Source organism: Apis cerana, linkage group LG6 (genome assembly GCF_029169275.1).
Source record: "Apis cerana isolate GH-2021 linkage group LG6, AcerK_1.0, whole genome shotgun sequence".
Taxonomy (NCBI): Eukaryota; Metazoa; Arthropoda; class Insecta; order Hymenoptera; family Apidae; genus Apis; species Apis cerana.
The window spans coordinates 7,237,627-7,264,323 of NC_083857.1; the positions used below are offsets into that span (position 1 = coordinate 7,237,627).

The window sequence follows — 26,697 nt, forward strand, 5'->3', positions numbered from 1 at the left end:
ATATTCCCAGTTTCTTAAAACTATTTTATATTATATAAAAACATATGCTGAATGTACATTCTAATCTATTTGATGTATTTTGGAACCTACTTTTCTGACATGTTGCATAAATAATCCGAACACATAAGAGATATTTTTTGTAATTCGATTACGTGATTCTTTACATAAAAATGATTTTGTTTTCACTGAGAGATAACTCGTTGAATGATTTAATATAATCTACAGAAAAAAGTATATTAAATTACAATTTTAAAAATCAACATTTACAGAGATTACACAGAGATTTGAAAACTGGTAAAAATTTGATTTTTTTAACTATTATATTCGAAAAAAAATTTCTATAAAGAAACAAAATATTATATTTTCAAATAACTATCAAAAATAATAATCAAAGATAGCATTAAATTTAAAAACAAAACCTTCAAAAAAATAAAATTAATTGTATTAATGAGAACAATTATTTGTAGCTTTTTATTAATTCAATTACTTTTTTTTTGAATAAACTTTTTTATTTATATTTAATCATAATTGATAATCTCTTAAACTGTGTTTATGATAATTTGATAATTTTTGATCGAACGATTATGTTGATCAAAAACAGAGAAATGAGCTACTTTTGATTAATGACTTTGATCGGAAACAGTTTTAATTTGATTGAGATTGCGTTTAAATAATTGACTATTAATCAACTATGTATGTTCAATTAAAAGTTGTCAAATTTAAAATTAAATTTCAATAGATTTCATAATTTTTTTAAATCACGTTTATATTTTCAATTGGAAAGTATTAAAGAAATTTCAGTTGCCAAGTATGAAATATATATATGTAAGAAAGTATGTCATCATATACATATACATCGTTTACATGATAATGAATTAAATTATATACGAAACTCACCCGTGTAAAATAATCTTCATTCACCTCGTATTCCATTTTGTCGTTCTCCTTTTCTCAGACACAATTAACGAGTTTGTTTCCCGCTCACGCTTTTTAATACGTTCGATCAAGCAGCTATATATATTCGAGTGATACGAATCGATTGTCGTAACTCGGGAATCACGTGATTCATAAGTTATACAATTTTTTTATATGAAATTTATTCAATTATTTTAAAATAATTTAATTATTTAATTATATGTTTTAACGAAACATATAAATTATAATATAACGATTCATAGATTAATATATTATTAACATAGAAAAAATTCAAATAATTCGTATATTAAAATCTTTGTATAAATACTTGCACTGATTGAAAGATAAAATAAATAAAAAAATTACAATATTTTTTCGAATATAAATAGATGCTTATTATAATATACACACTCGCGTACTTGTTTAACGTGAAACGATATTGATATTTTGAAAATATGGCATTTTATCATTGTTCGAACGCGGGCAAGGAAGCATTTTGAATGCACATAACAATACGATGTACAGTGTGTAATTCGCTGAAGTTGACGATAAAATTGGATCGTGTATGAGAAAATCGGAACTATATAATATATGCTCGATCGATAATCGATAAATAAATCGACAGATAATTAACTATTGATTTAATTTTTAGAAATGAAATAAATTTATGTTATTTTTGTAAAAGAAAAAAAATCACTTGCTGGAGCTTGTTTAAATCGTCACTGTTCGTTCAAGACTTCCCTTGAAATATGTGATCGCAAGATTCTAGCCAACGATGTAAAAGAGTAGGAGAAAGAAAAACATGTAATGAAAGAGGAAGAGAGGGACCTTCTTTACCATGCGCAGGATTGAAAAAGAGGTGGTCACTTTAAAGATAGGAATATGTATAAAATGCGAGAAAGTTGGTCCTGCATATCGATATTTATGCAATAGTCTCGACGATCGTAAACTTGTACATGCGCCAGAACACCTTCGTGTACACTTTCTAATTGTTCTTCCTGATCAACTCTTACCGACTGTTATGTAACAGGGGTTAAGTTAGAATGTATGCAAGTTATGATGTACATACATACTTATATAAATTTATCCCGCCGATTATTCTGTTATATCGACTTTAACATCCGAGTTCATTGGAACGAAGAAATTTTCGATTTTCCGTTGACTGATATGGATTGGTTTTTGGTTTTATGGATAACCGAATGATTATCGTTTATTTGAAATAAACCTACATAATATTACAAAATAGTAAAAAAAAAAAATACTCGTATTACAAAATAAGATATTTTAAATAATTTAAACTTCTTAAGTTATTTAAAAAAACATTTTTAAACTTTCAACTATGATTGAGATTATATTTTTAACATATTTTTTTTTACATATTTTTTATAAGAAACTTTTTTATAAGAAATTATTTTTATCATATAAATAAATATGTTAATTAAGTATAAGTAATGTATTTTTTTTTACTTTTATTTTTTATAAATTTTTTTTTCATACCTTGATAATTTATTATTTTTTTTCCTTAACAAAGTAAATTATCTATAATGGATTATGCTAATTTATTTGATAACCTTGAAAACTCCTTAAAAAACTTACCGGAGATCAATTTTAAATTAGAATTTTAAATACAAAATTGATGAATATTGAAATTCTTGATATTTTATTTCAATGAATAAGTTTATCCGTTTTGAAGAAAGTTCTTTAATCTTTATTATGTTATTATCTCAATAAATCTCGACATTAAAACTTAGACATTTCAATGTTTCATAATATCGAATTTCGCAAGCTCAACTTAGTAAACAATATTCTTTATGCATATGTACTTATATCCTCCTCTTCAGATAATGTGAATGATGGTAATACGTCATCTTCACATCTTAAGAATGATTTATGCAAAGAACATAGTTTCAATCGTGTTGATAACATACAAGTCTACAATATACAAGTCAAAATGTAATCTTTCTTATCTAAATATTTTTTAATCTTTAATACGTTTTTCAATGTCATCAAATAAATCGTCTCTCTATTAATTCTACTAATTACTATGTGTTAAAAATAATTTTAAAACAATTTTTATCTGAAGTAGATTACAGATAAAAATTATTTCATATTTTAGCACGTATCATAAATAATAAAAACTCGATCAAAAGTAAACATGTTAATAGACGCGATTTGCGTCACTACTAGAAAGAATTACTCTTTGAATGTTACACTGCAATGCGTCACAGTGGTGTAGAGAAAAAATATCTACTATAATTACGTGATCGAGTATCCTTAGTTGTGTAACGAATCGTTGAAGTGCAACAGGTATCACATGTATACGTCAGTATTACGTATAACTTCCTGCGGATGCAAATTTTTAACGTAGGAAACATCATGCGCGGGAATTGCGTAAAATGACGCTTGTTTCTGACATAATAGCGAAAGCAAGTTTTTTTATATGGAATAACTTGGAATAATTTTAAAACACTTTTGATGAAACTAGTTAACATTGATATTGAAAGCATAGAAACGAGAATTATTACGGGATATTTAGCTTTTTTTCTTATTCATGTACTTACAACAAGTTGTATTGGAATATTTAAATAACAATTAGAACAAATTGGAAAGAATGGATTTTTTTTTAGAACAATTCTTTATTTATTAATTATTTCTTTCGAGATTTTTATAAATATGTTTCGCAGTAAAATTATAAATATGAAATATCTTTAAAAAAAAAAATGAAAACAATTAGGATATTGAATTATGAAAGAAAACTATGAAAAAAGATACAATTCATATATAGAATGATATTATATGAGATTGCATTTACTTTCTAAACAAGATTATTATAACTTTCAAGAAAAATATTTATAGAAAGTATTTATAAAAAGTATTAAAAGTGATAAAGTTTCAACGTGAGTACAATCGTTAACTAAGTCACTAAGTATTTTATAACTATATCGTGAAACGAATTATTAATAACTTTACGTAATACATATGTATAGCAATAAAAATCATAAATATTTAAAAGAAGTTTTAAATTATGACATATCTATTTCGTGAATTATTATAATAATAATTCTTTCATTAAATATTAATAATAATATTATTAATGAATAGATTTTATACAAGAAACACTATCTATCCAAGGTTTTTATTCATTTCATTATTTTAAAAAAGTCATTATTATTTATTAAAATTTTCATATATGAGAATTCTTATCCATAATTTACTATTATAATAATAATTTATTACTCAAAGATTTTTTATCAAGTTCCATTCATTCATTCAAGATATAATTATTATTTCAATAATAAACAAATAAAATAATTGTTTTCGCAGTGTTAGAAATGATTTATTATATTCCTCATATTCATATTCTAATATTATTAGTAGTACAATCATTGAATATGAATTTTTATTATATTCAAAGTAAATAATTCAAAATATATTCAAAGTAAACAAGATAATAGATTCATCATATTCTTAAAAAAATATTTAACGAACGTTCAACAGGATAAATCGAATTTTATTTCTTTGTTTTTCTCTTTTTCTTTAGAAATGTTTAACGAATGTTGGAATAAAGTAAATTTTACTTCTTCGTTTTTTTTTTCATTTCTTAGAATATATGATCGATGCAATTATAAACGTATAAGTACTTGCAAGAAAGGTCGTTACACTAAAACTATAATTTCCCTTTTTGCAATATAATCAGCATGTAATATTAATGCACAGTATAAACATTTCACAGTATATTTTATATGATGAATATAATGAAGAAAATGTTTATATTCAAAATTGAAATAAATACTCAGAATTTTACTTAACCATAAATAATTTTTTTAGTATGCATAATATCTTAAAATGACAAACATATTTCTTATTTCTCATTAATTCACATGATTAAAAAAAATGATTAAAAAAAAAAAAAAAAAAAGATAGTTCACAATCAAATATACAGATAGAATCATTAATAAAGTGCATTTAAAATGTATTCCTTTTAGAAAATATTGCAATTGTTGAACCGTTGTGGGATTGTGCAAGAAAAATACACAAATAGATATAGAATATGTACTTATATGTGTATATTTTATTACTACGTAAATATTCGAACAGAATGTCTTGCTGATTATTATTCGCTAATTTCTTAAGTATTCACGAAATATGATTTCATGAGATATTAACAATATTGATTATAAATTTTTTCTCGATGATCGTATCATTAAAAGTGTTATATATAAGTATCATCGAAAATTTTCGATTTTAATAATAATAAAAAAAAAAGATATGAAAATAAAAATCCATTCAGATGATTCACAAATGAGATGATGATTGATTTTATGGAATTTCGAAACAATCTTATTTTTATATAATTGATACACATAATATTATTCATTGATTGAAATATTAAATGATATTTATAAAGATAAATTTCTTTCAAATTTAATAATTATATATTCATAAATACATCAAATTAAGTTAATTTTATTTATTATATATCATGCATTATCATTTGATCAAATAATGAAATAAATATAATAATGACAAGATTAATGAGATAAAAATAAAAATAGATTCAACTCGTTTTTCCATTTGTTATTTTCTTATAATTATCATATTACTCGTCAATTTTTTTCTCTTAAGAAATTAAACGCAGTGAATAATTAAATCGATTCTAATTCTAATTTATTATACTAGATAGATTCAATAACAATTAAATTCAATAATAATTCAGATTAATTAATATATATTTTAAGAAATATAAATAAATACTTATAATTTCCACATTATTATTAATTATCATTATCAAAATGAAAAGATCGATATATAAATATTTTTTGTATTATTTTTTTTTTATATTTTCTAATATTGTGTTAAATATTCATTCAAAATTAGAAAAATGTAAATCAGATAATTCATGAATATTTTAAAAATTAGGAAGTTGTGATAGAAATTATTATCGTTTTATTTGCGTTGAATTTTTTTCAGATGATTACACGAACGAAAATTTAAACAGATATGTTTTTTAATCGAATATCCACTGTATATTAATAACAATTGCTATGACGTCTGTTATTGATCGGAGGAGAATTAATTAAAGAGGACATCCTGAAAGACGTCTCGAATGAATAATGAAAAGATGAAAGTTTAAGATATGAATAGAATGGTTCGTCATGAAAGAGATAAATAAATTATGAAAGATACAGTAACAGAATTAAATAAAAGTAGAATCGAGATTAAAAATTATAGTAAAATTAAGTTAGAGATAAATGATATAATTAGAAGGCACGATTAACTAAGAAACATTTTATTATTAACACTTCTATTAACACCGCTTTAAAGCCAAACTTTGTAAATTTGTCAAAAAGTTCAAACGAAAAATTTTCAGACTTTCGTAAATATATAATGTGGAACAATTATTTTCAAATCTCTATTCTAGAAATTTTAAATAATCAATCGTACATGTAACGTAATTACGAAAAATAAATGATAAAATTCCATCAAACAAAATCATTGTCAAATTCTTTTCAATCTATTATCTTTTTATAGAATAAAATATACAGGAAGAAATTTTAACGAGTTAAGATCTCTTTCTTAGTTGTTGATTTCCTATGTGAATAAAAGTATTTATACATATATATAGAAAATCATGGAATATATTAAAAGACAGAAGAGGAATACGAGGAATTCCAGTATTTCTCTACAGGCGACGTCTTTTCTGGTTATGCCTCTGACTCACACTATACTTCGAGTAATATTAGAACGTGCCACGAGAGTTGACTGGCGCGTTCCTCGAGTCACTCTTCCACTCTTGTCTTGCCTACATCATAGATTTCCATTGCACAGACAGATTAATTGTAATTGAGAGAAAGAGAGAGAAAGAAAGAGAGAAAGAGAATGATACAATGATCGAAACAAAGCGAAATACACATACGTAGAAGCAGTAGTGAAAGTCTTTTGTGTAAAATTGCTGAAAATAATCGAGATTTAAAATGTTGAATGTTATTGAATGTCAGCTATTGTGACATTCTGTAAATATCATTAAGGCAAGTAATTAAATAAGTGAATAGTTCACGAACAAAAAAGATTTTATCGTCCACGAATGGTATTCGTCAGAGTATCCAGACTGAAAAACTGTCGAGAATTGTTCACGAACAGTTGTGTGAATCCAGCTTTAGATATAGTATGTGTACACTGCTTGTGAAAACGTCCACAGCTCGGACCTTATTTGGGTACTTATCTGAACAGATATAATGAAAATGATAAAGTGAAATCGTTAAATCAATAAGATATTAAAATTTATACGGTTCCATTTTCCGATAAATAAATTACCATTAGTTTAAGCATATAAATCATTGTATAAAAAATCAGTATCGGTTAAAATGTTTTTATAGCTTAAAATAAGTAGGAATAACAAGAAAATGTCACTTAATATAATAGTTGATGGGGGATAGTTCGTGCATATAATCTCTTTAACATTATCATTGCATTATCAGTGCATTTCTTGCATTTGAATATCTTTAAAACTATTTATGATTCGAAATTTTCATATTTCGTAACAAATTATATACTAAACAAAATTTTAATATAAGAAATTGTTTTATACCCGAGACGAATCCGAAAAATATTGGAAATATATCAATTCCAATTTGATATTGATCTATAAAAGATTAAGAAGAAATGAGATATTAAAATTGATTGCATTATATCAAAGAGAACGTGTATAAATTTTAAATTTATATTTTAAGCTTGTTATTCAAAGAATACAAACGAGTGCAGCTGTATTGACATTTATTTGCTCTCATAAAAATTTCCAGGAACTTGATATAGATAATCATTTAAGAATATTGAGAAAGAAGCTCGTGTTTAATCAATCAACTAACTTGATCAAAATTGATAAAAAAAAATAACGAAAAATCAATGGTGATATCTCGAACGTATGATGAAACACATTCACGTTTCGTCGAGATTAACTAAATAAAGATCTACCGACAACCGCATTGGGAAACGATGCAGAACTGGTTCCAAGTACATACTTTGAATGCAATAAAAAACATAAATATAGGTTGACTTATTAAATTTATAATCCACTTCAATGTTTGTTCATTAAATTATTATCTTTTTTTTGTAGTATTTATGGATTGTAATTACTAAAATTTTGTAATTAACATTTAATCCTAATTACTCGATTGCAATAACATTTTTAAAAAAATATGCAAGTAAATGTGTTATTCCAATCAATTTTTAAAATCATAATTTGAAATCATGGCTCTTTATGATAAGAAGTGAATTATAAGTGAATAAAAATTATCTTATATGAATTTTTTTTGAAAAATTATAATATTGATTCAAATTATATAATCATATTCATTTGTAAAAAAAAAAAGATTTATGAAAAAAATTAAATAAAATTTTTAAGTTACGCAAAGGGAGAAAAATATAAAAATAGATTCGAGTACAGAAATCAGTTAACTCGATTCAATGTCAAGGTACTATGTAAAATTTTCTATTACATAATTACATCAATTATAACTCGAATGGTCATTATGAGTAAAATGTTAGAAAATTAAGAAACTATCATAGTATCAGAGTATTGAACAATGAGAAATTAGATATTTATTTAATAAGATATCTTATTTCTATAATCACATACACATACAATATTTTGTTATCTATAAATAAGAAAAATTTTCTATTAATAGTTGAGATATAAAAGTAATGAGTTTACAGCATTCGTTATTTTATATATCTAAGATTCCGATAATTATGACTTTAGATATCATATAAAAGAAATAAAAACTTTAAAAATTGATAGATTATATATCATTATGTATCATCCTTCTTCTTTATGTTTAAATTAAAGATTAAAAATTTTTCTAATTTTATCTCATTCAAATATATATATATATATATTATACTATATAATTTTAAAACTTGAAAGAATAACTATAAAAATAAAAACCATTTTTTATTTTTATATAAAATACTGTAAAACGAATATAAATTAAAATTAGAAATTATGTATATAATATATAATAAAACATGTCTTAAGATTTCTAAGAAGATAATGAGTGTGATTTTATATATATTAATATATATTATATTAATATAAATATAAATATTAAAAAACATGAACATCTTTATATTAACATAATTAATGATATTAATAACTAGATATTATTTAAATTCTTTTGATGTTTTATTAATATTCTTACATATATTCAAGGTTAATAACATAGCAATGCAATATTTTTATTTTATATAATATAAAATAAGTGATATATAAAATAAATCAAGACAAAATTTATATAATATTAAAATGTTATTATAGAAAAAAATATTGTAACAACTTTTTATATTAAAGAATATCTCGGTTATTTTTAGATGAAGTAGGAAAATAATTTGAATATCAATACATATTTGCAATTACTGAAAATTTAAACTAAAATCAACAACTATAAATCTGTAATTATGTTTCAAGATGTCGAGTCATGAATCTGAAAATTATGTTTCTCTCAGAGAAAAATGATTGGACGAAAAATGCGAAATACGCTATATTGAGGAAGAAAACATATTTTTGCATCGTAACTCAAAGTTATTTTGGTAATTGGAACGTTTAGGTGTTACATATATGCACAAACCTAACCTAGATTTTACTTCGTGTTGTCCGCATTGAGGTGAGAATGTGTTCATACGAAATGTCTTTCGAAAGCAGCAAAGAAAACATAACCTTGCAACAGGAATTGAATAACTGTCGCTCATCATCGTGATCTTAACCTATTTTGAGATTATTTTCAACTTTTATGAATTTCAATAAATCACTTTTTTTAAATTAAAATAACATTTTATTAATTTTTATATTAATTTCTATCAAACTGAATTTTTTTTAAATGATATAATCGTAATTAGATTATTGTAACAATTGTCATAGTTAATTGAAAATAAAAATGATCTTACTATGACCCTGATATTGGTTTGCGGCAAGTAGCCAACCTTAATAATTTCTCTGATGAATTTTATCTAAATATAACATTATTATAAATGAACCGTATATTTGATATTGGCTATATAATATAATAATAACATACTTTTTTAATATAATCTTAATGATTTTGATTAAACAAATATCTATTGTTTCATTAATTTACGTTTAATTAAAAATTAAGTCTTTTTTATATGCATATTTAAATATAGAGAGTTTATTTCGAAATAAAAACAAAAAAAGAATAAGAAGAATTAAAATCAAAAAACTTCATCTTATTAAATTTATTTAAAGCAATGCAGATAATCACATTCAATTAGACTAAATAGATATTAAAATAATACTGCAGAACTTAACCAACCAATTCAATTGTTACGGTTATAAATGTGCACGATATCATGTATCATACACGAGTAAAAAAAAAAAGTAATAGATGAGTGGAAGCTTATAATTATTAAAATGATTTAAACGGTAATAAATCAATTAATTATACGTAATAATAGTATATGTACATTAAAATCTTGGTGTAAAGCATAGATTACAATAATAATTAAATTTATGTAACGATCTTGCAACAATAGTAAGAAAAAAAATAAAAATTGAATTCAAATGCAGGAAATTATTTTTGCCTCGATTTTATTTATCATTTTATTTGAAAAGAAAATGTGATTAACATTGTTTATTAAATTTATAAAAAAAAATATAAGTACTTTCTATATATTTTTAATTAGAACGATAATAATACAGTTGCCATTATTATTATTTTTCTTTTTTACATTTAATCTGAACTGGATATCTCTGATATCTTATTCGCTGTAAAATGAGCCGGATTCTACATTTCCTGTTCTACGATTGTGATTGTGGTTACGGTCAGAGTAGTGATTTGTCAAAAGGTCTTCGTGAAATTGAGACATTGAGCGTAGAGCAAATTAGTATCAGCCTTGAATCGAAATAAGAATTGAAATTATGTAATATCTCACATATGATGGATGAAACGAACCTTGTGAAAAACTGACATAAATATTTTAAGATATGACAGCTTGATTGAATTGTAAAATATTACAATTTACATTACTATTAAAACATTTATTCGAAATATTAATTCAAGATTATTATATGATTTTTTAAATCAAGATATCAAGTCATTCTTATATATATATATATATATTTTTTTTATCAGAAATTTAATTTATGCCATATCTTCATCAAATATTGTCTCCATGTATGACATATCTATTTACGTTTCAATTATATTTAAGCGTATAAAAAAGTTTACATAGTAAGTTAATTTGAATGATTAATATTAATTCAGATAATTTAAATGGTATAAAATTTGATTTAATTTATTGATTAATAATTATGTTCAAAAAGAAAAATGAATAATAACAAATTATATTCGGAAATAATTCAATCAATTAATGATATTACTGATCAATTCTTATAAATATTTGTTATAACATTAATCAATTGATAAGTTACAAGTTCAGAAATTATGGACATCGACGAAAATATAAAGACACAAATGTTTTATCAATAATCCAGTAACAGAAATGTCAAAGATTCGTTTCATCTACGAATTTATAATATCGTAGCAATATTTTAAATGGATGAAATTAATCTTTTAAGAAATATTGGCACGCATACGTATGCTTAATATTCTTTAATTTAAATATAATTTCGAAATGATACAACGATTATTTTTATTTAAAATTTCAAAATATTTTCTATTATCTATAAATATATTTTGAATATATAATTGAAAAATAAAAAATAATTAATTTTTTGCAGTTTTAATAAATGTATTCTTGAAAAGATGATAATGTTTCAATAATAGATAATAAATGATGCATTCTATAATCAATTTTCCACTTAATATTATTTTACATAGGAAAACATAACTTCATTCGTGTAAATTGTTTACTAGAAATAAAATGTAAATTCTTTACGGATAATTAATTTCAATTCTGTATCTTCTGATTCTGAAATATTAATTATTAATTGAATTCTTCGAATTAATTTACGAAGAATTGAAAAAAACATCGTTCAATTTCGTTTGAATTGGTATAAAAGAATATTATAGAAAATTAAAATAAATATTTATATAACGTTTAAAAATTTCTTCATCTTAATTTATACAAAACTTAGAGCAATTATAATCGATGGTATCGTCGATTAAATAAAATTAAACTATATTCATTCAATTTTCAAATATTCGTGAAAAACAAGTTTTAAATATTATTGTAACCAATTATTGGAACACAATCCAAAACAAATAAGAGTATTATATATTCTGTTCAAATTTATTTTAATTCTTAATATCTACAAATAAACTGAAGGATACATTGAAATGATGTTTTGAATTTGTATACTTGTAATTCTAATTTATAATTTGTAAGTATTTTATATATTAGATATTTCTATTTCATTGAAGTATATTCTCTTGTAAATGTAAACCATTATAAGAAAAAAAATTTTTTTTTTAAAAACTCGTAATGTTGAATGAAATAAAAAAATGTAAATAAATATATATATAACTATACATACTCTTGTGATAATGATATTGAAAATCACGATAAACTATGAAAATTACTAATGAAAATAAACTTAAAGGAAAGATAAAAAAAAATTAAAAAATACAAATATATTCTTAAACACGTATTAAATAGTAAAATCCGTAAAATCATGAAATATACATAATTGTAAATAATTACAATTAATTATTAATTCCTCGAATGTAGCAATAAAATTTCCTGTGAACCAAAAGCGTACTAAGCTCTTATATATAATTTTCTACGCATCTATTGTTCATTCCGATAAAAACATCATTGGAATTACCGTGTTGCAAACTCGATAATCGGGGCTATCAAGGTTTTAATAAAATACGGGTAATAGATTGATTTCCTCGTATCATATCAAATGACATTCAACAATTTTTTTTTATGACCATATTGTAAAATTGCACTGAAATATCTGATAAATATTATAATACAAAGATACTATGCAACATCATCATTCGCTGCTCATTATAGTACAAAGAAGAAAAACATTTAACGAATTTAATTCTTTATAACAATCGTTATTTTGCGTAATTTTTTAACAATGAACCGGAAAGATAAAAACATTGCGATATCGTGTAAACTCGAACGTGGAAATAAATTGATTAATCATCATGGTTATATACTATGATGATTTTATGCAAAATGAAATGCGTAAAATCGATTATTTTTTCCATAATTGAATATTAAAATACATAAATTTAAATAAATAATTAATAACTTTATTTACACTTTATTTATCCTATCCTATCTTTTTTTAAATTACAATTTGCAATAATATGAGATTCATATGCAATTTTCTATTGATATATATTGATTCAGAATGTTTGAAGAAGTAATAGAATTCTATTTGGAAAAGAAATGCAATTGCACTTTACACAATTGTACGAATGTATATATAAAAAAGTAATTGTATAGAGTATTCTGCATTAGTTACATATTAATATAAAGTTTTCTTTGAAAAAATTAAAATATCTTTATTCGTAACTTTTATTCTATTTCTGTAAACATTAAATCTTAGTCTCTAGACAGACTGTTACTATTTTTTCTACAGCATATTTTTTTCAATAACAAGACAAATACGAGTCAACTTGACACTGATCAATAACGTTTGAGCATGAATAAACGAGTTTACTCTTGATCAATCAACAATGTGTTAATTGAATCGATACAATGACTGGCGTATTTTTTATATTTTTCTCCTTTTTAAACCTTGTTAGTTGGCTTTTGTCAAATTAAAACAATTTGAATTTAAACAAACTTGAAACTTTTTTTATCAATATGAATCTGTTATTTACAGTTTGTAATTATAAAGTTATTAAAAATTTTTAATATTTTTCATTTTTTTTTTAAATAATATTAACTAAGAATAAGAAAACTCTAATAGTGAAATTATTTATTACATTATAATAATTTATGTTTTAAATAAACAAAATATTTTTATAGATAAAATATTATTTACCAATAGAAAGAGAATTTATTTTGCAATATTATGATTTGTTATATATGATATATATGATATGTGTTATTATATAAGATATATAAGATTTCAAAAAATTTAAAAATTATTGAAAATTTTTTAAAAATTAATGATTAAGATCCATTTGTAGAATTTATTAATGATGTGGTGAATTGACATTGAAGATATATGAAATCTACAAATTAAATTTATGAAATTTTTAAACATGTTACTATTACATAACAGAATTAGATTGGAAAGTTGAAGTTTGTAATATTCCATTAATATTAAATAATTTAATTATGCAACAGTATAGCAACAGTATAGCAACAATTGAATTTTTATCTTTTAGATTTAAGATTAAAATTAAGTAACATAAGAAGTTAGATATATTTGTATAATTTGCATATATAATACGCATTAATTTGCATATTTAATACGAAATATATAAATGTTGTCACTAATTCAAGATAAAAAACTACAATAAACCATTTATAAACATTATATGTTAATTTATACTTTTATGTCATTAAAAATTATCATCTGATTTGAAACATATTAATAAATCAGATTATATGTTAGTTATATATTTGAATGAAATTATCGTTTTTTCATTCTTAATTTAAAAAAAAAAATTAATAATACGATTAATTTAATATTATTTCCAATTTCATGCAATTTATTTTTCTTATTTTTTATAAATAATTTTCGATTTTGAATATTTCCTTATAAAATTAATAAAATGAATCGACTAATATATAAAAAAATATATAATTCCATATAAAAAAAATATTAATGATTTCAAAAAATTTTTATTTCCAGAATAAATACATGATCAAATTAATAATAAATTAAAACAATTTAATTTTATTTTATAATGTTTTTTTCTACTTAAATTTCCATATATTATATAAATATTTTATATAAATATTTAAAACTTCATTAAGTTATGTAAAAATTTTTATGTAAATTCCTATTAAATTATAATTATATTTTTATTAACTTTTTATAATCACTTCGTCAAATTAATTGAACTTAAACAATCTCAAATCAAATAATTTGATTGTACGAATATAGACATAAATATCATACGAATTCAATCTCTGAATCATATTTTCATATTTTCTCGGATTAACTTCAAATATTCGTTTTCACATTTAAAAATGCATTATCGTGTATGAAAAATTAGGAATTAATAAAGATTATAAGACATAATGACAGATGGTAATGTTACTGTAAGTTTCTAAAGTGTCTTTTATAGTCCTATCTTTTTGAAAGTTTTAAGTGAATCATCAATAATGCTCTTGTTTAAAATCAATAGCTTGCTTTCACAATTTTTTGCGAGTGTTAGAAAACTGAAGTGAATAGACCTAGATCAGATATAACGGTAATCTGAATATCTGTCAAGAATATTAAGGTACATGATAGAAATATGGGATACAAACATATGTATCATTAGTCTCTGCTCTTTTGCATTATATTGTGATTCATTATAGGGTTAATGAACCTTTCGTTATCGTAAAAGTTAAAAATCCGGTTTACTTTGCATAATACTTTTGATAAAAGTTAAAATGTGTACATTACGTTCGTAATATTTTAAATTGAATACTTTTAAAAAATCTTTAAACATATTACATAAATTTTAAAGAATCAGAGAATATTAACATTATTGTGCAGCATGTACCGTTAGTTCGAAACAATGAGTTTGTCATTAGACAGAGACACTAGAGGAATATGTACGCGACATGTTAACACTATATGTGCACTAAACAATGTGGTTACGAGATTACCGTATTAACTTCACTAAATTATCAAATTTCACTAAATTATTGCAAGTAACATTTAAATTTTTAAGCTTAATCAATATATTAATATTAACCCATATTAAAATATTATTATTTTAATTCAAAATATGTGATTATTGTTTTCTACAAATTATTATATCTTGCGATTTATTAATTATTGATTTCCATTAGTTCTTTTTACGAAAAATTTCTATTAAAATAAATTAACATTTATATTTAATTTCAAAATTTAATTTATTAATAAATTTATTAATTGTTAATTCAATTCATATTTAAATTTAATAAAAAAAATTAGAGAATAAGATAAAGTTTTTAAATATTTGAAAAATTTAATATAAAATTTATTGATAATATTGTTTTATTTTTTATCTTTTTTTCAAGTAATTTTAAATGTGAGATAAATGTAAGCAAAATAATAATAATAATAATAATAATAAATCGTTAAAAAGTAATAAATTATTAATAAATAGTGTGAAAGTCAATATTAAAAATAACTATTATACTAAATTACGCATTCTATAAAATATAAAAACGTTTCTGCTTTAATTCGAAAGATTTTTTTCCTATTATATTATTATATCATCCTATTATAATTTTGTGCGCGCGCGTGTGTAAGAAAGAAAGAAAAAAAAGAGAAAAAAATTTAATGTTTCTATTAATATATTTTCTTATGACTTTTAATAATATCAACTAGCTATTATAAATCACTATAATAGTCTCTTTGTTGCTCATTTTGTTCCACATTTCAACTTTACCCTTATATTCATATATAACATTACATATATATATATATATATATATATATATATATACACACATATATACACATACAAAAGGTACGTACAATATATAGATATATCTAACTAAGTAAACTTTCCATTAGTGTCTATGGATGTCTCAACTTGCTAAATATAACAATTTGTCCTGGCTATTTTCTACTAAAAATAAATGGGAATTAAGAATTCAGAAAATTCTTTTTTTTTTCATTATATAATAACAAGCAAAAAGATGAATCTAATTTGTTTTTCTTTTTTTCATTTTCGTTTTTTAACATTATCGCGATCATGTATCTGTACATTTGTACAAAGATGAAATTGATAGAAGCCTATTCATATTCAAAATTTCGTAATATATGCGTACAATAATATAAGGAATATCATTAAAACATCATTAAAATAGCGTTGCTATTTCGAATAAGTACATATACCTATGTAAAAATAAAAAAAAAAGAGAAAAAAATATTCTCAACTTGATTGGGTTATTTTAGAAACAAGAAAATAAACAAGAAAATATTTTAGAAACAAGAAGATAATAAAATAAAATAATTTTAGAAACAAGAAAATATTTTATATTTTTTAATTCTAACAATAATCTCTAATATAATTACGAATGATTATTAATATAATGAGGATAATAAAAATTTATAAACTTTGTAAGCATTCAAAATGTTATGACTAAAAAATCATTATTCATTATTCTTTAATATATTATATCTTACAAAAAATAATATAAGTAATTTTATTTATTATATGTAAAAATATTTTAATATATATTATTATATTAAAATTGAATACATTGAATAGAAAAAATACTTATCTTTCAGAAACACAATATTTTGTTTTTTAGGTTAACTTCAGCATTTGATCATTTCTATAGAAATTTATCAATTGTACATTAGAAAATTAAGAAACGAAGTCATAATTTAATGCAATTTATACGAATTTAATTATATGTACATATAATAAATTTGTTATAAAATAATATATAAGAATAATACATATTCAAAAGTATTGTGATCGACTGACATTAGAAAATCGGAAACGAAGTATTGGCGCGCTCTTTATCTTATAATTTAATGACGAATCACATTGTTAAAAAAAAGCAAATTAATATTTTGCAAAAATAAAATAGTATCAGAATATAAATATATTTTTTGTATGTATTTAATAATTTTTTTTAATAATAAATAATAATATTTAAAACTTGTTCTTTGAAGCATCAAAGTTGTTAATAATCTTTTTAATAAAAATATTTTATATTTTAATAATATTTATTGTCTCTATTATTAAACTTTTATTATGATAAGTACGAATTATATTTCAAATTTATATTGATAAAATAAAAATTGAATAATTTTGTATATTTAAAATATTCTAATAAAATTTTTAATTTTAAATGTTAACCTATAAAAAATTTATGTATTCATTTTTAATATATAAAATGATCCATTAATCCAATATATTAATAATCATAAAATTTCAAAATATAATATTAAATAATATTTATTTATAACAATTAACGATTAGCTCATTAAAAAAAAATGAAATCGATTATGTTAAAATAAATTTATATACTTATAACATGGTTCGAGGTTATTTATAGATACCTATAACTATATTTAGAATAGGGTATTTTTATTATACCTAAAGAAAGAAATATTTTCCCTGAATGGATATGCCATGAAATGAAATGTAAAATGTGGCTATCCTATATCGTAGATAAAATTTATACACTTTATATTGAAAATTTGATCGAGACTTACCTTTAAGCGTGCCAATTTTCCTTCTCTCACAACATTATACATGACATTTTTAATATCCATTTCGCATAAAATCAATTATCGCATACAATGCCGTTGAATAACACTGTTTAACCTTCGTATCGTAGTTCTTTCTGTTCACGGCTGGTATTTCTCCTTGTTCAAAAGCACGGCAAATACGTTGAATAGTCTTGTTCGTCACTCGCGATCTCTTTTATCGAAAATCACAGCAGTGACTCATCTCATGTTGCGAATAAGAGACGAATGAAATAATGTCCGAATGATCAACGATTACCGCTAATGTTTCTCACTTCTCGAGAGCAGTTTTACAGTTAGATACGCGCGCGCGCATATACACAAGCATCGGATCAATTCCTCTCTTCAAGCGTCTTGTTTCGGTCGTTTTGCGAATGCACCTCTCGTTCGGTCATCAGATGGCGATACCTGTACTTTCACTTCAACAGTTCATCAACAACTAAGCTCAAGTTGCCAACTACGTTGAATCATTCGTTTAGTATAGATGCTAGCTGTTTACTATTTCTATCTTTCTTCCCTTTTTATTTCTAGTTAAATATATTTCACTTATTTCATATTTAAAATTATCAAAATTGTATATTAGAAATATAAGAAATATATTACATTTAATTTATTAATGATTAGAAAGAGTTAATAATTTATTATTATTACTATATATTATTTTATAATGAATAGAAAAGTTTTTTGTCTTTGTCATTATTATGTTCATTTATATAAAAAATGTTAGTTCGAAGATTCGTCGGTAGAGGGCAGCACAATGCAAGTTTCGAAAAATGTCGATAATAAAATGTTTTTTTTTATATATATAAAATTAAAAAAAAATTTTGTAAGATATTATAAATATTGTTATATTTTCTTATCTTAAAATTTTTTAAATATAAATAATAAATATATTATTGTTTATACCTTTATCATAAAATTAAAAATTGTTTTAGTTAAAAATTATTTTTTAACAATTAAATACAATAAAATTGTATTTTTTACATTTTTATAAAATTTCAAAATATTGAGAATTCTCAAATATTCAAAAATTTCCAATGTTAATTTATTCTGTATTTTAATTTATTGCTATTGTAACAACAAACAACATGTATTTGTATTATTAATTTTATTGATTATTAATCAACGAATTATAATCTATATGAAATTAAAAATTTAATATAAAAATGATATTCAAACATTTGAAACAATATTTAAAACAATTTAAAAGAAAAATATATATAAGTTTTTTTATATAATTTTTTTTATCAAATATTTATCATATATTTTAGATATTTATTGTAATATTTTCAAAATTATTTATATCATAAGATATAATTATTGCTTGTGATAAAAATATTTCGTATAGATATAAATCTAATAATAAATAGATAATAATTTTCAAAAAAAATCGTATTATAAAAAATATAATTTTTTATTCTCTATTATTTCGATCTAAAAATGTATTGTAATGTTATTAATATTTAAAATATTTAATAAAACTAATGATTTCTATTATATATTAATAACAAATTATATACAAATTATTTTTATAAACAATTTTTAATGAAAAAAATTACATTTTTCTGTATAATTTGACAACAGAACATGTTACTTTATATGCATTAGAGCATCATTTGCAACTGTTAGAATAAAAAAAAGAACGAGGAAAAAGTGAAATAGTAGAACTGAGAGAGTCATTAAGTCGGCATTTCACTCTCGATTTTAACGCCTCGAAGTGACGCACTCTTGCATCAAGTGCGTTTTAGTTCGTCCTACATTTTCACCAATATCAGAAGCATTACTTTATTCCAGTCTCAACACTTTCGACAGACTTACGTCAGTAGCCTTTGAGCATACCTCAACTTTCTTACAAAAGAATTCTATTAACAAAACTGATATTTGTTCTTGTTAATTATCGATTAGTCCTAAAAATCGATTAACTTTAAAATTATCGATTCTGTCAAACATGTCGCACATATTAGTCGTACATACATAAATATTATAGGTTAGTTTCCATACATCTTATATAAATAAAATTTATATATCAAAGATATAAATTAATGATAGAAAATATAAATAAAATTGATCAGAATATAATTTATATAAAATTCTGTTAAGATTTCATATCTCTTTAATATATTTATGGATTTTAATTGTTCTATGGATAACGAACGATATAAAAGGTATGTCCAAGTATCTCTATTTTTATATATAATTACGATAATGTTTGCTTTCCTGTAATCTTAGGTAGCTTGAAATATTATAGATAATTTCAAAATCTTTTCATGAAATGTAGAAGTCTATTTTTACTATTTACTATAAAATAAAGAAAAGAATTATCATGAACATTAAAATTACCAGAATCTTTATCTTTTTTTAGGCAACAGATAAAATAATGATATTATCAAAATAATCAAATATATCATTTTACAGAGATTAACGTTATAACCATAATTTATATCGCAAGCTAAGCTATAGTACCAAACGTTTCCCAATTATCGAAATGGAGAGAAGTTAAACGAGAAGGCGGCAGTGTTTCGTCTTGTTGCTTTCTTTTCTTTCCCAGCTTGTGCATTGCCTGTTCATACAACGAAAGGATAGGCGGTGTAAAAATGAGTACAGAAAAGGGCGCGTGGGTGGTAGATGGGTCAGAGACAGAATGAGATGGCTGATAGATAGAAAAAGAATCTTGAGTGTATGCGAGTGTGCGCGCACGTTTGCCACAGCATGTATATGAAAGAACAGCTGGAAAAAAGGTGTATACAATACAAACAGTACTGTCACACCGAGCTTCGCCAGAGGAATGAAAAACAGTCTTCGTAAGACTGGCGTTTTCGGTGACAAGACCAGTTGGAAGAATAAGAAATGAGTCTTATAACAGTAGCCGGTACGAAAGATTATTCGAAAATTATAAAACTCTCGATCACGTATATTGTGTAAGGTTAGGTTTAAAATCTAAATATTATTTTTTATATTTAAATTCATATTTAATTTACATATTTAATTTAAAAATTCGGAAACTTAAAAATTTGATAATTTAATAATTTTTGTGGCAGTTAATCGAATAATACGATTGATATCATAAATCAAACATTTGTTATTCGATTAACAAATAAATATATGTATTTAATGATATAAATTTAACGATGTACACTATAATGATGTACATAAATATATTGTTCGTTCTTAAAGTTCATTATCTTGTAACTCAACAGAAAACTACTCTATGATTTGCTTTGAAGACAGATGTCGTTGCGTTCTTCATAACGGCTTGCCAAGATAAAAACGGAATTGAAAGAAACACGGTACAGAATAAAGAACTGCAAAGTTATTTGAAGAACATAACTCTGTTACTTTGAAAGAAAGCTTCTTGTATTATACATTCGAATTATGTATGTACGTTTCGCGTGCAATAGGTAAGTTATCTTGTCAGTCGTAACATACGCATAATTGGTACTTGCAAGGAATTCAAAGATATATGTATAAGCCACAATAAATCCATCACAAAAGAAAATAACTAGTTGGTTTTTCCGCATGCTACAAAGACTTTAAGTTGGTCCGCTTATTGCGATTTAGATTGGATGAAAAAAGGAAAGTATTACTTTTAAAGTTTGGTTTTCATTCACATCATTATGATATAAGTAGAAACATCGTTAAAAAAACATAATTAAGTTATTGGGATAAAGCAATCGAAGAATGCTGTAACGTTTGTACGCCGATAATCCATATAAACAAGGCATGACAAAGGAATCCCTCTGCTACCTAATTACCATACGAATATTGAGCGAACATCGTCTGTACTGTGAAAATACGATATCGCGAACATTTCAAACACTCGAGATAAGACCGTTCTATCCCATTAACCAGTTCTTTTTTTTTATCTTTGATGAGAGACGTAACTCGGCAACGAATCGTTCCCCGTAGCAAGAATGATTATCCGAACTGTTCGCGTGTTTTACAGGATTTTCAGGGGTTCGTGTTCACCGGAGTAGTGCAAGTTAGATATATAGACCCTTTTACGATGCCGATAGTGGATGATTCCAGCGTGGTATACCCTAAGAATGGCAGTACTCTTTAGGGAAGCAACTTAAAGGCGACTCGTGTCGACAGTGCTTCCAGCAAATACGGAGTTTTATATTTAAAACATTCTAGAGACACGCTCCATTGTTCTATCTTCGCATCAACGTAATATCGTCTTACGTTGCTCTTCTCTTTAATACATCGTTGCATGCGACTCCGTTGTATAACTCAACAAAAGATATACCTATCGATTTTCTTGACAACAACTTTCAACTGTAATACATAGACCGTATTTGCTCCAATTACCGGCGAAATTACGAAGGCCTCCGACATTCGTTGGTTCGTTATTAGTCACGCGATAAGAAACCAATAATTTTGCATGCGTACGCAAAAACGTTTACGTTGCTCCGTTATTTCTTTGGTCGCATGATTTATGAGAAAATTAATTAGATGATATTCGCGGTGAACGACAATTCGAGCGCAGAGAAAAAAAAAAGTAAGAGACGGCAAGCTTTCGCTTCAAGTGCTTTAAATAAACGATTAATCATCGGTGTAATTATAACGAAGATGAGAGGAGTGGGATCGCGCGGCTTTCACGATTTCATTCACCATTATCGATACATACTATATACCTATGTACATATACTATACGTATCAAACTATCGATGAAACGAAATTATACGAGGCGAGTTATTATTTTAAGAAACGCATTGCTTCCTTTCTGTCTACACGACACGACGCCAGAGGAAGTTCCGCGAATATATCAGCTAAAGGTTTCCAATTGCATTTATGGCTTTTCTCTCTGTCTCGTTTCATCCCTTCCTCCCTTTCTATCCCTTTCTCTTCCTCTTTCGCGCGCTTCTTGCGTACACCGACAAATAGCATTTCGTTTCTGTGCACAAGTCGTTTCTTTGCAACCTCATTGCACGTTGCGTCCGTGTGGGTGACCACCGGTGCTACGTAAATATGGTTATACGACGTTGTACGTTGATAATGAACGCGCGCGTGTTCGTGCAAAAGTGTAGTGGGCTGCGGCTTGTGGTAAGGGCTCGGAAGAGGGATCGAGAACCGAAGCACAATGCACCAAAGGTGGGAACAAGAGGGGGAGAGAGAGGAAAAGAGATAGAACTGGAGGGAAAGACAGTGTACATGTACATTGCGTTTACGGTACGCACACACCACGCGTAACACGTTCATGGATGCTTGTGCGATGGTACTGACAGTCGAATAGAAATAAGTAAATGAACATATACGTCGTGTCATTTTTTGTATGTGATTTACTTAACGAGAAATGGACAGACTTGAATGCCAAAGTATACAAATTTATCACTTTTGAGGTGAACGATAAATGTGCAACATTTTTACATGTTTTGTCACGATGATTTATACAATGATAATTTAAAGATATATTTACGCTTGACTTCTTGACTTGAACGGATATTTAACATTTTATATAGATTGTTTTATAGTTGATAAAATATTTAAAAAATAAAAAGAAAAAATTCAAAGTACAATATCGATTTTGCAGATTAAATAGAATTATCTAATTAATATAGTAGAATCTCTTGATATAGTGGCACAAAGGATTGATACGAGATGAGCGGAGCGAAAGAAGTTTTAAAGAAGTTTTAGAAATAAAGCAAATATTTGAAAAGATTTAAATTGATCAGATTTTAATATACAAGTTGTCAAAATAAAAAAATTGTTCAATGATTTTAATTGAATAAGTTCGAATCCCCAAATTGTGGCGAGCAAAATCATATTAAAGAAAATCGAAGTAACGATGAAGTTTTCTTTCCTTTAATCCGCTCTTTCAAAGCTCTTTGTCAGAGTTCCCTTCAAAAAATGTCAGTCTACCGTTGCAATGTGGATTGAATGAAATCCTGTGGAATGAAATCCTTCGGTACAACGGAGGGTGCGCCCTGTGCTTCACAAACTAGTTTTATGATATCCCACCGACACCTACCATGCTAATCCACCCACAAAGTTTTCTTCAGCTGTTTACTCGCCTCCTGGCTACACCTCTCCGTCACACCGCTATATAACTGCTATCGTGGATATAACATAATTTTCCTCCTCGAACTACGCGAATCGATACAATAAATGCAGCAGATTCCAAAGGGCGAAGTAACAGCAATTTCAGTCGGCGTTTAATCACGCGATATTTCATTTATCCGCTATATATTACCGAGGCTAAATGTTTTACGGTTATTGCATTCTTGAAATTGATGTGTCAATAAACAGAATAACGCTCGTACAAAGGTGTGCTAAATTCATTTCACGATATCGTCATTGACGTGTTATCAGTACGACTGCTTGATAAAAATGCGTCTCGAGCCCCTTATCCTTGTGGACCTTCGTTATTGTTAATGAAGAATTTCTACGATTGTACGTACACATTTTATCTATAAACCGTTTCGTATTTTGCACGATGAGTGAGAAAGAGAGAGAGAGAGAGAGAAGAGTATGGGTATTGGAATTTCAGAAAGCCAAGTCGCAGGTAGACAGCCTGATTTAGAATATCCCCAGTTGGCGGGCGTTTAACCGAATCGAGGATTCATCTCCTCGCGCCCTCAAAGCGCAGCAGACACGATGTATGAGCAGTGTGTAATATGATGAGCACACACACACACACGCACTCACCACGCTTGGAATATCACCTTCACCATTGCATCGCTTGCACCCACCTAAAGGTCTCTCCTTACATTGCCGGTTGACTCGTGTTGTCCGGCTCTAGCACTTTGACTCACTCTGTCTTTGTCCTATGCGCGCTGCCGACACTCCGTACATGTGACACACAAGCAACGTTCGGCACTTGGTTCCGGTACTCCTCCTTCTACGCCTCGATGCAGTTAAGTGCAAGCAGGACACGCGCAGAGAGGCAGTCTCTGTTGTTCTACAAGAGTCGGCGAAACGCAGATGCGACGATCGCGGTATATACGGTTAAAAGAGAGATGAGACGAAAACGAGAGAATGAAGAAGACGAATAGAGATGGAGCACAAGGGACATATGTATGACAAAAGATAGGTGCGAGCGAAACAACGATAGCGATGATGCGGTGCACCTGTAAGACAGAGGCGGAAAGTTTGAAGATAGAACGAATAAGTGAGACAAACGACGAGAAGAGGTAGAAGATCAAGAAACTGAAGTGCGACAGAGATCAAATGATATATCTCATCTTCTGTATACGTGCAAAGAGGATAGCAACTGAGAGGATACTACTATTGAGTGCGAGCGAGACACCTAAAAGCAGAGGTGTCGATAAAGATTTTTTTAAAGTGAGAAATTATATCTCGAATAATCGTGACAAAGGAAACAAATGTAACAAAAGAAAACGATGTTTTAATAAAATAAATTTTAAACGATTTAGAACGCTATTCGTTGTACGTTTAAGGTATATATTTTTAAATATGCACGAACACGTTGATTAGTAAGTAGAAATTAATAGAGAAATTATGTAAGATTAAATTAGTTTTCTTTTCATGTCGAATATAAGTTAAAATATTGTTTTCCTTTATGCGCGTAAGAAAGAACTCCGTGACAAAACTTCGTTAAAAAGTTGCGGAGAGTGTAAGACATCGGTGGCGTAGTGTTAGTAAGTTAAATAGCTATTAAAATTTCCGATAAGAAGCCGTATCGGGTGAGATCTTTCGTGGACCGTTTTAACATAGAATGCGAATTGTTCGATCGATATTGATGTATCTTTGAACGAGGAGAAAACTTGTAATTTCATAATCATTATGAAATTAGCCATTATTGGTTTCTTCGATATAAGGAAACAACGAATCGCCCCTGTCGGTCGACGCCCTTGACTCGACGAACTGAGAAACGAGTCGAAAAAGGACAGAGATGAAAAGAAAAGAGATGCACATTCCGTTCTCTGTGTACATTTGTGTCCCCTTATTGGTGTGTCAGTGTCGTTGCCGTGGCGGATGTGTTAGTAGCCGCTCATTGGTGTTCGCCGCGGCGGCAAGCGGCGTTCACACGTTTCCCGTCATCCACTTCGGTACCCGGCTCGCAGTCGAGCGTCGTTCGTTGTACGGTGCGGTTGTGACGTTCGCGTTTCTTCTCGACGCTTTATACGTTCGATATACGTATATATGTGTGACACTGTGCACGCGTTTTCTTTTTTTCTTTAGACTATACATATATATATGTATACATAATATATATATATATATATTATATATATATATACATGAAGTGTTTGTGATAGTGCGAGAAAGAATCGGTGTGTGCAGGTTATATTTTTCGCATAGTGCCAAGGTGGATTAAAGACGTATCTCCTGAGGAAACAAAACGCGAAGAAAACGAACCACAGACCAAAGGTATTATTTACTGACAGCTTTTTCTATTGACCGTTCTCAGTTCGTTTGTTGCCAATGGGAGAAATTATTGTTTGCTGCGTCATTTAACATGT

At 25.7% G+C, this 26,697-nt stretch overlaps 2 protein-coding genes and 1 long non-coding RNA gene across 11 annotated transcripts in view; 2 read left to right on the forward strand and 1 right to left on the reverse strand.

The window, feature by feature from the left end:
• Positions 1-18,733, reverse strand: part of LOC108001572 (protein fem-1 homolog CG6966) — a 28,392-nt gene extending 9,659 nt beyond the window's left edge. The window contains exon 1 of one of the 2 annotated variants that reach the window (XM_017062629.3): positions 18,242-18,733. In XM_017062629.3, coding sequence (XP_016918118.1) covers positions 18,242-18,301 — 60 coding nt within the window. In that variant the 5' untranslated portion in view covers positions 18,302-18,733. Of the gene's footprint in view, positions 1-897; positions 1,651-18,241 lie in introns of those variants that run through there. The other variant, XM_017062637.3, reaches the window with a different exon arrangement.
• LOC133666236 (uncharacterized) lies at positions 6,675-8,712 on the forward strand. Its single transcript, XR_009830081.1, has 2 exons — positions 6,675-7,130; positions 7,716-8,712. It is a non-coding gene; the product is annotated as an uncharacterized LOC133666236 (long non-coding RNA).
• A 7,531-nt stretch (positions 18,734-26,264) lies between the features above and the next one.
• The window catches only part of LOC108001345 (transducin-like enhancer protein 3), an 85,890-nt gene continuing 85,457 nt past the window's right edge, over positions 26,265-26,697 (forward strand). For all 8 annotated transcript variants that reach the window (XM_062076171.1, XM_062076178.1, XM_062076181.1 and 5 more), the window contains exon 1: positions 26,265-26,605. The gene's annotated coding sequence lies outside the window, so the exon portion shown is untranslated. The remainder of the gene's footprint in view (positions 26,606-26,697) is intronic.